Below are 12,876 nucleotides of genomic sequence, written 5' to 3' on the forward strand. Positions count from 1 at the left end.
GAGATGAGTTCAATCCCCAGAACTTGCTCCTGCAACTTGTCCTCTGCTCTATGAATGTGCACACACTCACACAAGTAAATAGATGATCTGAAGAATGAGGAGGAGGAGGAGGAGGAGGAGGAGAGAAGAAGAAGAAGAAGAAGAAGAAGAAGAAGAAGAAGAAGAAGAAGAAGAAGAAGAAGAAGAAGAACAAGAACAAGAACAAGAACAAGAACAAGAACAAGAAGAACAAGAACAAGAACAAGAAGAACAAGAACAAGAACAAGAAGAACAAGAAGAACAAGAACCAGAACCAGAACCAGAACCAGAACCACCAGCAATGTATAACAAAATAGGCTACAAGCATCCAGAAGGTCATAGTTCTTCGGAGGCAGACATGGACCTGAGTTCAAATCCCAGCTCTGACACGGGACTGGCTTTGCCACATCCCTCACTTTTCTCCTCCACATCCTCCAACCACGACAGCTGCTTTTTGTTTTATTCTCTTGAGAGAGTCCCAGTAGGGAGCCCAGGCTGGTCTTGAACTCGTGATCTTCCTGCCCCAGTCTCCTGAGCAGCCGGGCTGAGAGGCCGGTACCCCACTCTGGCTTGAATCTGATTGCCCCATACACACACACACACACACACACACACACACACACACACACACACACACACACACACACACACGGTGAATCTTAACATAGCTGTACCAGGAGGCGAGACCTTTAAGATGTGGGCTCTAAGGGAGGTCATGAGGTAGACTGGTGACCGTGGTCACTAACTCTCAGCACCTTCCACATTCCCCCACCTGATACCATCCACCAAGAGGCCCTCACAGAGCCAAGCCTCAGCCAGCACCATGCTCTTGTGCCAACAGTACTGGAAACTCAATAACCTCTTTTCTTTATAAGGTGCCCAACCTTGGGTGTGCTGTTATAGCGACTGAAGACAGAACCAGAAAGAGTAGGCACTGTGACAGCCTTTGAGAGCACTGGGAACAGTTTGCTGAAGTGGTTGAAGACAAGATGGCTTCTGTTCTGTTCTGTAGTCCTGCCCCTGCCTAGTGGGTCTGATGGTCCTGGTACCTACGTGGGATTCATTTCCAAGGATAAATACATTTCCTTTGTCACTAGTGTTGGGATAACAGGTGACTGCTTGGTGAAGGGAATCTTTTTTTATTTTTGAGATTTATTTATTTATGTAATATATGTATATGGGTTTTGTCTGTATGTACATTTGCACACCAGAAGAGGGCATTGGAGCCCATGGGACTACAGTTATAGATGGTTGTGAGCCACCATGTGGGTGCTGGGAACTGAACCAAGTCCTTTCAAAGGACAGTCAGTGCTCTTAACTGCTGAGCCCTCTTTCCAGCCTGAAGGGAATCTTTTGATGGGGGTGTAATAAAGCGCAGCATGCATGTGGCAGGCTTTTTCACTGCTGTGACATAAACAACTTAGGAAGTAAAGATTTCTTCTGCTAGCCAGGCTTGTATTAGCAGCTACATATAGCTGGGGTTCACAAGTTCAAGGCCTGCCTGGGCAACTTAGTGGGACCTGGTCTTTTTTTTTTTTTTTTTTTTAGAAGGAGGCATTTTTTTTTAAAGATTTATTTATTTTGTATACAGCAAGTATGACCAGAAGAGGGCACCAGATCTCATTACAGATGGTTGTGAGCCACCATGTGGTTGCTGGGAATTAAACTCAGGACCTCTGGAAGAGCAGTCAGTGTTCTTAACCTCTGAGCCATCTCTCCAGCCCCCGGGACCTGGTCTTAAAAGAAAAGTAAAGGAGGTGGGGCTGGAGGTCTAGTTCCATAGTAGCATGAAAAGCACTCATACAATAAAATTAAAATGAATCTAAAAACAATACACAGAGGGAACTGAGGATGTGCCTGTCAGGTAAACAACAAGCCCTCGGTCTGTTCCCAGCGTCTCACAAAGCCAGAGTGAGGGCACAGGCGTGTGGTCCCAGTGGGACAAGAGGATCAGAAGTTCAAGTTCATCCTCAGTTACATACTGAGTTCAAGGATAGTCTGTACTACATGAGACCCTGTCTCAAAGACAGACAGATAGATAGATAGATAGATAGATAGATAGATAGATAGATAGATAGATAGATAGATAGATGTTGAGTTCAAGGATAGCCTGGACTACATAGGATCCTATCTCAAAGATAGATAGATAGATAGATAGATAGATAGATAGATAGATAGATAGATAGATAGACAGACAGACAGACAGACAGACAGACAGATAGATAGATAGATAGATAGATAGATAGATAGATAGATAGATAGATAGATAGATGTTGAGTTCAAGGATAGCCTGGACTACATAGGATTCTATCTCAAAGATAGGTAGATAGATAGATGATAGATAGATAGATAGATGGATGGATGGATGGATGGATGGATGGATGGATGGACGGACAGATGTTGAGTTCAAGGATAGCCTAAACTACATGAGACTGTGTCTCAAAGATAGATAGATAGATAGATAGATAGATAGATAGGTAGGTAGGTAGGTAGGTAGGTAGGTAGGTAGGTAGATAGATAGATAGATAGATAGATAGATAGATAGATAGATAGATAGATGGATAGATGATAGATAGATAGACACATACATGCATATATACATGCATGCATGCATACATACATATATGCATGCATACGTAAATGGTAGATTGAGGACTGCTGCAGGCTGTAGGCTCTGGGGCAGAGGTGTCTGCCTTTGCCGCTCAGTTCTGTCACTCAACTGCTGTGTGACTCTGCACCCTCTCTGAGCTTTCCATACTGAGAAGAGAGAGCTGCATCAGGAGACAGGCTGTCTGGGCCCAACCCCAACCCTCTGTTCCAGCTGTGTGACGCCGGACCCCCGGCTCACCCTTCTGTACCTCGTTTCCTGGGATGCAGGGTGAGGTCGCAACGGAATGTGACAGACATATAAGGGGAGGCCGAGACAGCTTAATGTATTAAGGAGCAGCTACCAAGCCGGAACTTATTTACAGGCACTCGAAGCATGCGGCTGCCGCGGCTGCCCCTTCCAGGGATCATAGCATGGCAGCATTAGCAGCGATATTAGAGCGAGGCGGGAGCCAGCTTATGTCAAGCAGTGTGCGTGGGGGGTGCGAGCATCAGACCCTCTCTTCTGATGTGCTTCCGGACGGAGTCTGCTGACTGACCCACCCCAATTAGGTGACTCTTGTGTTAATATTGACACACAAAGGGGCCAGCTGGTGACCTCTGACCTCCTCTCACTTGGGATCACAGGCTGATTTCGGCCCTAGCCCTCAGCTCCAAGAGCCGGGATTCATAATCTTCTTTGTCACCAGAACAAGTTGGCCTCCCCCTGACCTTTGCTCCCTGCTTCTCTGATTTCCGGTGTTTCTGGGCCTGATGGTGGATGGAGTGGATGGAGCCGGGACTGAGTGGAAGGGCAGCCTGGATGGGCCAGTGGCTGCTGTTTAGAGGGGGGACAGATAAGGACAATTGTCCCCGGTTATTCTAGGACGCAAGGAAGGACTGCCCTGTCTGCTGCACCTCCCCAGGGACTGGGCACTGGTATCTCTGCATCTCCACCGCAAGCTCTACCAGCCTCAGCCCTGCCTGCCCCCAACCCTGAACTCAGGAACCGGGTGATGCCCAGAAGGGGTTGCTATGGCAACTGATGTGCTGCTGCTAGGGGTTGGGGGGTTGGGGGGGGGTTAGCTGACCAGTGCCTAGCCCTCCGATGCCGGGGACATGAATTACATCCTGCCCTGTGGTGCTGGGCTCTGCACATCCGCCCAAGGCAAGGGTTGCCCGTGAATGTAGCCGTGGAGGAGTTGGGGTCCTCGGCTCGTGGGCTCTTCCAGATTTCTCTGTGATGTCTGTGATCTTGGTCCTTTCCGCTTCTGTTTCTCCTTCAGACTCTCTGCCTCTGGTTGGTGCTGAGCCAAAGCTGCATCCTGTGAACATACCTGGGCTCACGAATGGTTCTGAAGTAGGAAGAGGAGGCATTGAAAAAGGGGGGCGGGGAAATCGAGGTTAAAAGCAAGAGTCCAGGATCCAGACTGCTTGGGTTTCACCCTGCCTCTGCTGCTTGCCGCTCTGTGGCTTTGAACGGGTTGCTGACCATCTCTGGGCCTCGCCTTCACAGCAGCTACCTGGGACTGACCATGGGCACTTCTTTATGGGCTTGTGGTAAAACTAAAGAACGCTTGGAATAGGACCTGGTGGGAATAAATACTCAAGTCACAGACGCCTCCCTGCACCAGAACCCCCATCCCTGGGAATCAGGGACACATTTCTGTCCCAGAGCCACAGACTGTAAACCGGGTACAGTGAAGCCCACCTGTAATCTCAGCAGTCAGGGGGGATCTGAAATTCAAGGTCAGCCTTAGCCACAGCATGCCCAAGGCCAGCCTGGGCTATATACGATCCTGTCTTAAAATATCAGAAGGCCTGGGGAGATAGTTCAGTTCAAAGCCTAGACCTATCTAAAAAGCCAGGCACGGCCGTGCATGCCTGTGATCCCAGCACTAAATAGCAGGGAAAGGGGGACCCCAAGAGCCAGCTAGCCTAGCCAAAAATACGAGCTTGGGGCTGAGAGGCCGGGTTTCTGGGTAACAAGGCCAAGAGCAATGGCTTCTTGCTTTGGCGTTCACACGTGTGTGCACATCCACACATTCACATGCATTCAACACACACACACACACACACACACACACACACACACACACACACACACACACACCGTTCAGTTCCCAGCACCCACGTGGCAGCACACAGCCATCTGTAACTCAAGTTCCAGGGGTTCCAACACCCTCTTCTGGCCTCTGTGCGCACTACATATTAGTGGTGCACAGACATACATGCAGGTAGACAGACACTCATGCACATAACTTTTTATTAAAAAATGGATGACTGGGAGCTGGGCATTTGGGGAGTTAAAATGATGGCTGCTTTAAAACAGAAAATGCAGTAAATGACATGCTTCTGCGTGTAAATGACATGCTTCTGGGTGACTGCCAGCACCTGTGTCCTCCCTGCCTCAGTTTCCCTTCGTCTCTAGCACCGCCAGGTACAACTCTTCTCTCCAGAGCCTGAAAATGTCACCACCTATAGGAGACCCCGTCTGTTCAGTTAGTGTTCTAATGGGTAACGGCATTTGCCACTGAGCTCGATGACCTGAGTTCAGTCCCCGGGACCAGAGGTCACTGGGCGAGGTCAGCACTGGAGAGGCAGCCGGAGCTGCACCGTAACAAGCAGGGCGTGCTTCCTGAAGGACATGGTGGGTGGGGAGACAAGCAGGGTGGGGCGACTAGATGAATCGGGAAGCCTTGTGGTCGACTTTAGTCTTCTTTCTTTTGTTTCTTACTTGTTTGTTTTGTTTTGTTTTTCGAGACAAAGTTTCTCTGTGTGGCCCTGGCTGTCCTGGATCTCGCTCTGTAGACCAGGCTGGCCTCGAACTCAGAGATCCGCCTGCCTCTGCCTCCCGAGTGCAGATTATAAATATTAGACACTTGGATAACAGGGTCTAATACTTCTTTGTTGAAAAGTTTGGGGAGTTCAAGGCAGCTTGGAGCAAACACAGCTCCTCACAGCTGAATTCTCCTTCCAAGCCGGAAGTTGAAAACCCCAACTCCTTGGGTGAGCCAACTACTATCAGGGGGTTCCCAAGACTATAGAGAAGGCCCTGTGCAGAGCTGGCCCTGCTTGTAAGAATGGTCTCCCGGGGCTTGGCCCTGCGAAGTAGGTACTGCCACGGTCCTCATGTCACAGATGAGGAAACTGAGGCACAGAGGGAATGACCCTCAACTAGACCACTAATGGTCATGAGCTGGGGGTGCAGCTTTCAGGAGACCCTGTACCCAAGGGTGGACTCAGCTAGCCTGCTAGGGCCTTACCGTAGGCAGATGGAGCACATCTCTGCCAGAGAGCTGAGGGCAGGGCATCAGAGTCTTGGACCCCAGCCCTCCCACACACACTTCAGCCGTCTCCCTGCAGCAGGACAGGGCCCTGCCCCACCCACTTGCTCTGAGGGCTGTGGGGGCCAGGAGTTGATGAGGGAAGGAGCCTGGGCGAGAGAGAGGGACAGGACTCGTCAAATCAATCATATTTAAACAAAAGCCTCTCCAGCCCAAGGGCCCTTTTAAAAGCTGCTTATTTAATTAAAAGCACCATTTTCCATATTTATGGCCCTTATTCAGTTAAATATTAACCGCTGGGGCCAGGGCTGGTGTGTGCTTTTCCAGTGCGGAGCGGGAAGGTTCATTACCACGGCCGGGATTTATCAGAGGCAGCCGGGGTGGCGATCAATGCCCTCGCCCTGGACAAACACGCTCACACTGGAGGGCAGGACAGCCACTGCGTCTCTGTCTCTCCACGTCTATCCTGCCGTATCCTGGCCCTGAGGGTCAGTCACACGCTCAGAGACCGAGACACCGGGACACTGAGGGGCACGGAGCTCGTTCCAAGGGAGATAGGCAGTGAGAAACATTCTTCTTGAGGCCAAGTGAGGATGTAGGGGGTCCCTCACTCCAAGTGGGGTTCTGTGCATTCCTACATGAATGTTTTTCAACCATAAAGAACCAAGTTACATCGTTCACAGAAAAAAAAAAAAAACGGCTACAACTAAATGTGATCCTGTGAAGAGAATTTAGCCTGTCTCAGAAAGACAAATATGTCCTCTCTCCCATCTCTGGCTCCTAGATTTTATAGACACATAAAATCATGAGTGAATGTATATTTTAAAGTTGAAGTTAGACTGTCTGGGGGTGGGGGAGACAAGGGGGACTTATGGGGGGAGAGAAGGGGGAGAAAGAGAGGGCAGGCGGGTGGGGATGCGTTCAACATACAACGTACTCACGGACAAAGCCTTAAAAATGAGTTTAATAGAAAAAAAGAAAAGTGACTGAGTTTCCTGTACCCATGACCGTATTGCCCACTTGGTCCAGGGCAGTACACCCCCGTCTCGATTCATCTGCTCCTGGATCTGGGGTGGCTGAGGTGCCAGGTGTGGTGGGAGTGTGGGAAGTCTCCTGACACCCTCAGAGGACTGGAGAAGACCAGAGTCTCTGGAGGATCTGATCCCACAGGCTGAGGGCCAGTGAGGCCAATACCTGGGCCTCCCCGGGGCTCACCACATGGCTGGAGGCAGGGGCTGAAAAAAAAGGAGCCACGGTGGTGGTGGGGGTGGGGTGGACATCTGGGTCACAGTGGATGCTCATGCTGGCCACACCATCCTCAACCTCAGAGTCTTGTCCCAGGCTGCCCTGAGCCAGGCACCTACAGCTACCGTACATGATTAACCGTTAAGCAATCTCACTTCCCATCCTTTTGGTCCCTGTTTTATACTTGGGGGAAACTAAGGCTCCAGCAGGTCATGTACTGAGCTCAGGGTCTCTAGCCAGTGAAGGGCAGAGCTGGGACTCCGGCCTGCTGGCTCCATAACACACAGAAGTCTCCTATCACTCAGATCTGCCTCAAGTTCCACACCCTCTCTGGGACTCAGTTTCCCCACCTATAACAAAAGGGAGAAGGGGTACTGAATCTAACTTTGGGGCAGCTTTTCCCTCTTGATGAGGACACTGTCTCTCAGGGTCAAAGACAGATTGAGCCATCCCGCCCATCCTGGGAGAGAGGAGAATGGGAATTTATACCTTATAGCCTTAGGCTCCTTGGCTCCGCCATTTACTGAGGCCACAAACTTGGGCTCCTTGTATCTCTGTCTGAGCCTTGATTTCTCCATCAGCAAGATGGGGGTAAGAGCTCTTCTAGAAGTCCAGGCTTGAAGGACATTGTCCCTGTGGCCAAAACCTTCAGCCTGGGCCTTGGTCGTGTTCCCTTTGGGAGACAGCATGGCTTCCGCCCGCACCCTACATCTTTGCCAGTCTGCTGAGTGGCCCGGCAGAGACACGTGCAGACTCCAGTGCCACTTCTGGGTCCTTTTGTGACCAGGGACCATGTGCAAGCTGCCTCTGTTGCTCCTGAAACCTCGGCTTACCCGGCTATGGAATGGTGGGGAGACCGGATTTGGGGATGTCTCTCAGGGCTGTTTTTCAGGGTGAAGCAGGATATGGAAGAATTGGGACTGAGTGAGACATCATGGCAAATGGGAGGCCAGGGACAGGTAGGTACCAACAGCCAGGCTGGGAACAGCACCTCCTGCATCACACACACACACACACACACACACACACACACACACACACACACACACGAGCAAATACACATGCACACACACAGGTATATATGTGTATGCTCACCCACATGTGTACACACTCCCTGGACACGCATGAATGAACCCCCGCATGTCCCAGCTCTGCCTCCTTTAGGGGCTCCCTCCCTCCCAGCACACTTCCCTCTCCACAAAGGGAGAGAAGTCTGCAAGGGGCAGATTAGAACTTCACACCGCATCACCCAGAAAAATCTATGTCTCATTTTCCTATCTAGTAAAATAAAATGACACGGAACACTCTGGCCCCTGGAGGGGAGCGCGTGTGCGGAAGATGAGGGCGGAGACCTCCTCCTGGAGTGGGGAGCCCCAGGCCTGGGGAGAGGTGGGGATGGCATGGCTGCCAGCTCTCCTCTGGGGGGGGGGGGCTGCAGGCTAGACTTGGGGGGGGGGTGTCCTGGGAAAGGGTCTCACCAGGAGAAATGCAATGTTGGGTATGGGGATGAGAGAGAGAGAGAGAGAGAGAGAGAGAGAGAGAGAGAGAGACCGACCAGGTTATCAGAGGAGTGTGAAGACAATAACACAATCTGACATTTCTGAAACAAGACCCCCCGGTTGCCATGGCAACGACTCATGTGGGAGCAGCTCCCAGGAGACGGCTTCGAGATGTACTATAAATGATGTTTGATTAGAATTTAAATCATTTAGGCAGAGAGAAGATAGGCCTTTTGTCAGCAAGGGGGCCTGGGGGGAGGGGCGGGCGGGCAGGGGGAGGGGTGCGGGTCCTGGTGCCGGCGGTGGAGCCCAGTGAGGTCGTCCGGGTTGATTACTTTTGCCCTGGGCTTCATTCCCGTTTACTGTAACCTTTCCACGGTGGCCTCGGGGACAAGAAGGGCAGGAGAGGGGAGGCCTGGGGGGACCCAGGGGTGCGAGGGGAGGAAGAGAGGGAAGGGGAATGGGAGAGACTGAGAGATGGAGGGGAAATGGGAAGAAGGTGAGAGGGAAAAGGGAAGAGAGGAGAGAGAAAAGAAAGGGAGAGAGAGAGAAGGAAGAGGAGAGATGAGCGGAGACAGGATAGGAGGGGAGGGGAGGGACGAGGGAAGGAGACAGAGAGGGAAAAGAGAGAGGGTCCCGGAGACGCGGAGTCAGAGTCCCAGGAGAGTAGAACTGAGTAACCCATCATTGCTTCCCAGCCTCTGAAAGCACTTCCGGTTTGTGGGTGCCCGGAAGCTGAGGCATCTGCACTAGGGGCGCACTCAGCCTCCACCTCCCTCTCTCTGGCTCCCCAGCAGGGAAAGGCCCAGGCCTGAGACTCCCAGCAACATCATGGGGGTGGGGAGGGGGGAGACCCTGAAGGGAGGCACCTCGGTTTCAGTCATCCGAAACTGCCTGGTAAAACCTTAGACCAACCTCTTGGCTGAACTGGAGCCTCCGTTTCCCGTTTCTCAAAGAAGTGACCAGGCAGAGGGACACGTGTCTGTAACACACACACACACACACCCGCCCCCAGCACTCAAGAGGCAGAGGCAGGAGTGTTAGCGCAGATTCGAAGCCAGTCTGGTTGACAGAGAGATTTTTCGAACCAACCAGGGCTACATAGCGAGACTTCTCAAAAAAACATAAACGAAGACATAAATTAATAAATTAATAAAAATAAAGCAAGACGTGTGAGTTACTGCTGCTTGTGTGTGATCAGTCAAGTCCCCCCCCACCATCTAGATGTGTGTGTGTGTGTGTGTGTGTGTGTGTGTGTGTGTGTGTGTGTGTGTGTGTGATTTATTTGCTGGCCTTTAGAAACCGAAAGATCCCACAGAAATATTAATATTTAATCTCTGGGTTCTTTTTTTTTTAATGATAGGTAGCCCTCTGCCTGCGACCCTTATTTCTCATGGCAGCCATGTGCTGAACATGAGGAGTGGTCACCTTTTCCAACAAAGCATGAGGTCTCTGGTTTACACCAGTCCCCACTGCTCCCTGTTACCTCACACCACTTCCGTATGCCTCCTGCCTGCCCATGATGGGCTTTGAACCCACACACTCTGCAAATGACCTGCAACTTCTCATGACACTCGTAATCCACTCACATGGGTTGGGGGAGGGGGGGAACCGCTCCCTCGGTCACCACGGTATAAGACAGGGTACCTACCGTCTGCGCAAAGGATACAGCCACACTCGGGTACACAGCAGGTCCTCAATGGATGTTTAATGGACACAGGAAGAAGAGCTCTAACATGGTCAGGGAGACTGAATGACTGAATGGGAACCATGATGGGATGGTCAGGCTGGTATCCGTGTGAGAGGAAAACATACACCACCAGGATTAAAATGACCTGACTGGGCCTGAAGAGATGGCTCAGTGGTTAAGAGCACGGGCTGCTTTTGCAAAGGACATGAGCTCCATTTCCAGCACCCACATGGCAGCTCACAATTGGCCATGACTCCAGGGCCATGATATCTAGCGCCCCCTTCTGGTCTCCATGGGTATCTGCACACAGTGGTGCACAGACATGCATGTAAGCTAACAATCATGCACACTAAACTAAAATAAAGATTTAAAAAGTGTTCTTCCAAGGAATATCTTAAAAAATGATTTGCTTAGCAAGTCAAGGAGATGACTTGAAAAATGTTTGCCATGCAAGCTTGAGGACCAGAGTTCAAATCCCCAGAACCATTCTGAAAGGCCAGACATGGTGGTGTGCACTTGTAATCTCAGCCCTCAGGCAGCAGAGACAGGATGATCCTGGAGCCTGCTGGCCAACCAGCCTAGCCTAATTAGTGAGCCCCAGGTCCCAGTGAGAGCCCCTGCCTCAAAAAATAAGGGTGGTGGTGGCACACACCTTTAATTCCAGCACTTGGGAGGCAGAGTCAATCGGACCTCTGTGAGTTCTGAGGCCAGCCTGGTCTACAGAGCGAGATCCAGGACAGGCCCCAAAACTACACAGAGAAACCCTGTCTCAATATATGGGATGATGTGATGGCTATATGTGTAAAGTGCTTGCCACACACATACCAGATGACCCGAGTTCAATCCCCAGAACTCATGTAAGCTAGAAGAAGAGTCGTTGTCCTCTGACCTCCAGACACACACATGAACACAGGAACACACACACACATACACACAATCTGCTGGAAGAATCTAGGCACCAGATGGAAGATATTTATAAGAAAGGGCCTTGCTGCTATGGGAGAGATGGCCAGAAGTTCCTGTCTCAGCCTCCTCCCAGCGCCCACCATCTCCTCCACCATGTGTATGCCTGATGTTTATCACAACGCGTGCTTGGTGTCTCCTTCCCCAGGACACTGTGATGTCTGTGAAGAGAGACATCGCATCTGGTATAGTAAGAGCTTTAGCCCCAGCATGCAGACATACTGAGTGCTCAGAGAATAACCCCTGATGTGTGCGTGGATGATTGTGACCTCCGTCTTGGCTCGCACATTCCTCCCGTCTCCCATTTCTGCTCAGAGTTCTATGAGGCTCCCAAGAACAACCTGTGTTGTTATGTTCAGGCAGCTTGCTGTTGCGTTTTGTTCAGACCTCTTCCTGGCATACAGTAGGTGCTCAATAAATGGGATGGCCAGTTCATATACAGGAAGTAGCTATAGTGATTTTGGAGCCTTTTGGCCCTCAATGAGCCTACTATATTGGCCACATCTACACAGACCATCTTGTTAAGAAAAGATGCTTCAGCCTGCCCAGACTTAGTGAGCAAGGATGTCATGATTGATTAGTGATGCCTGCTATGGGCATCACTGGGTGGAATGGCATGTCATCCCGAGATCAAGGCTTCAAGCAGGGGTGAGCACCAGCCAGTGAGCAGTGTTGTGGTGTGTGGATGTCCATAGACAGTTCTGGAAACCTCTGCATTCCACAGCAGGTTGCAGAGACTCTCCACGAGTGTAGCGATAAACCCAGCAACAAGCTTTTAGCTGACAGGTTCGTACTCTACACCCGATCCTTGTCTCAAGCTCTGCTTTCAGGTGAACTCGAGCTAAGACAGTGCTCAGTTGAGCTTCCGTAATTGATGCCTGGGACAAAGCAGCTTGAGCAAAAGCGATGTGTTTCCTCATTGGCTGAAAAGTTCACAGTCTTACCTACAACTAGATGCACTGCCGGGGATCCTGCTGGGTCCAGGCTCTAAAGCAGCAGCGTGCTTTCCTGGAGTGGCTTTGTTCATATGGTTGTCTTCTCATTCACTGGAGGAGCTGGGAGCCCCCTCACAACCAGGTGGCATTAATCAAAGCAAAAGATGAGAACAGCCCTAACCCAGGAACGTCAGCAAAAGCACCAGGTGTCAGCTCTGATTGGCTCATCTTGGGTCGTGTGGCTGAGGGGTGGGAGCAGCAGGAATGCATTGGGTCACTTCCTGTCCCAGCACCTGGGAGTTGAACCAGCCCCATCAAGGGCATGTGGTCTACAGAGAGTGAGTCGTGGTTCCCCTAAATAAATTTGGGGTGCTTTGAACCCAGGAGGGGGGTAAAAAGGGAAGCCCAGACTACTGTAGGCAAAACCATACTGTTGATTTTAGGTAAAAGGTTGGGAGACAAGAGGCTGCCCAGCAGAGGGGGCCTGGATCTGGATGGAAGGGACACCAGGCGGGCTGCCAGTCAGCTGGCACCAACCCGCCCTCGGCTGGGGAGGGGGAGAAATCCATGGGATCAGAAATCTTCAGTCAGGGAGCTTGTCTAAATTTTTGCAATTTCTATTTTCTTGGCTGCGGAGCCGAGGGAAAGCCAAA

The 12,876-nt window shown here is 51.0% G+C and overlaps 1 protein-coding gene across 4 annotated transcripts in view; it reads left to right on the forward strand.

The window, feature by feature from the left end:
* Rbm19 (RNA binding motif protein 19) overlaps positions 1 to 12,876 on the forward strand; it is a 216,391-nt gene that overhangs the window by 115,435 nt on the left and 88,080 nt on the right. Inside the window, exon 24 of one of the 4 annotated variants that reach the window (XM_052755198.1) lies at positions 3,891 to 4,422. The exons of the other annotated variants lie outside the window; for them this stretch is intronic. Within the exon in view, the coding sequence (XP_052611158.1) occupies positions 3,891 to 4,012 (122 nt within the window). The 3' untranslated portion in view covers positions 4,013 to 4,422. Of the gene's footprint in view, positions 1 to 3,890; positions 4,423 to 12,876 lie in introns of those variants that run through there. 4 annotated transcript variants of the gene reach the window in all.

Source organism: Peromyscus californicus, unplaced genomic scaffold (assembly GCF_007827085.1).
Source record: "Peromyscus californicus insignis strain IS unplaced genomic scaffold, ASM782708v3 Scaffold_2__1_contigs__length_46816999, whole genome shotgun sequence".
NCBI classification, from domain to species: Eukaryota; Metazoa; Chordata; class Mammalia; order Rodentia; family Cricetidae; genus Peromyscus; species Peromyscus californicus.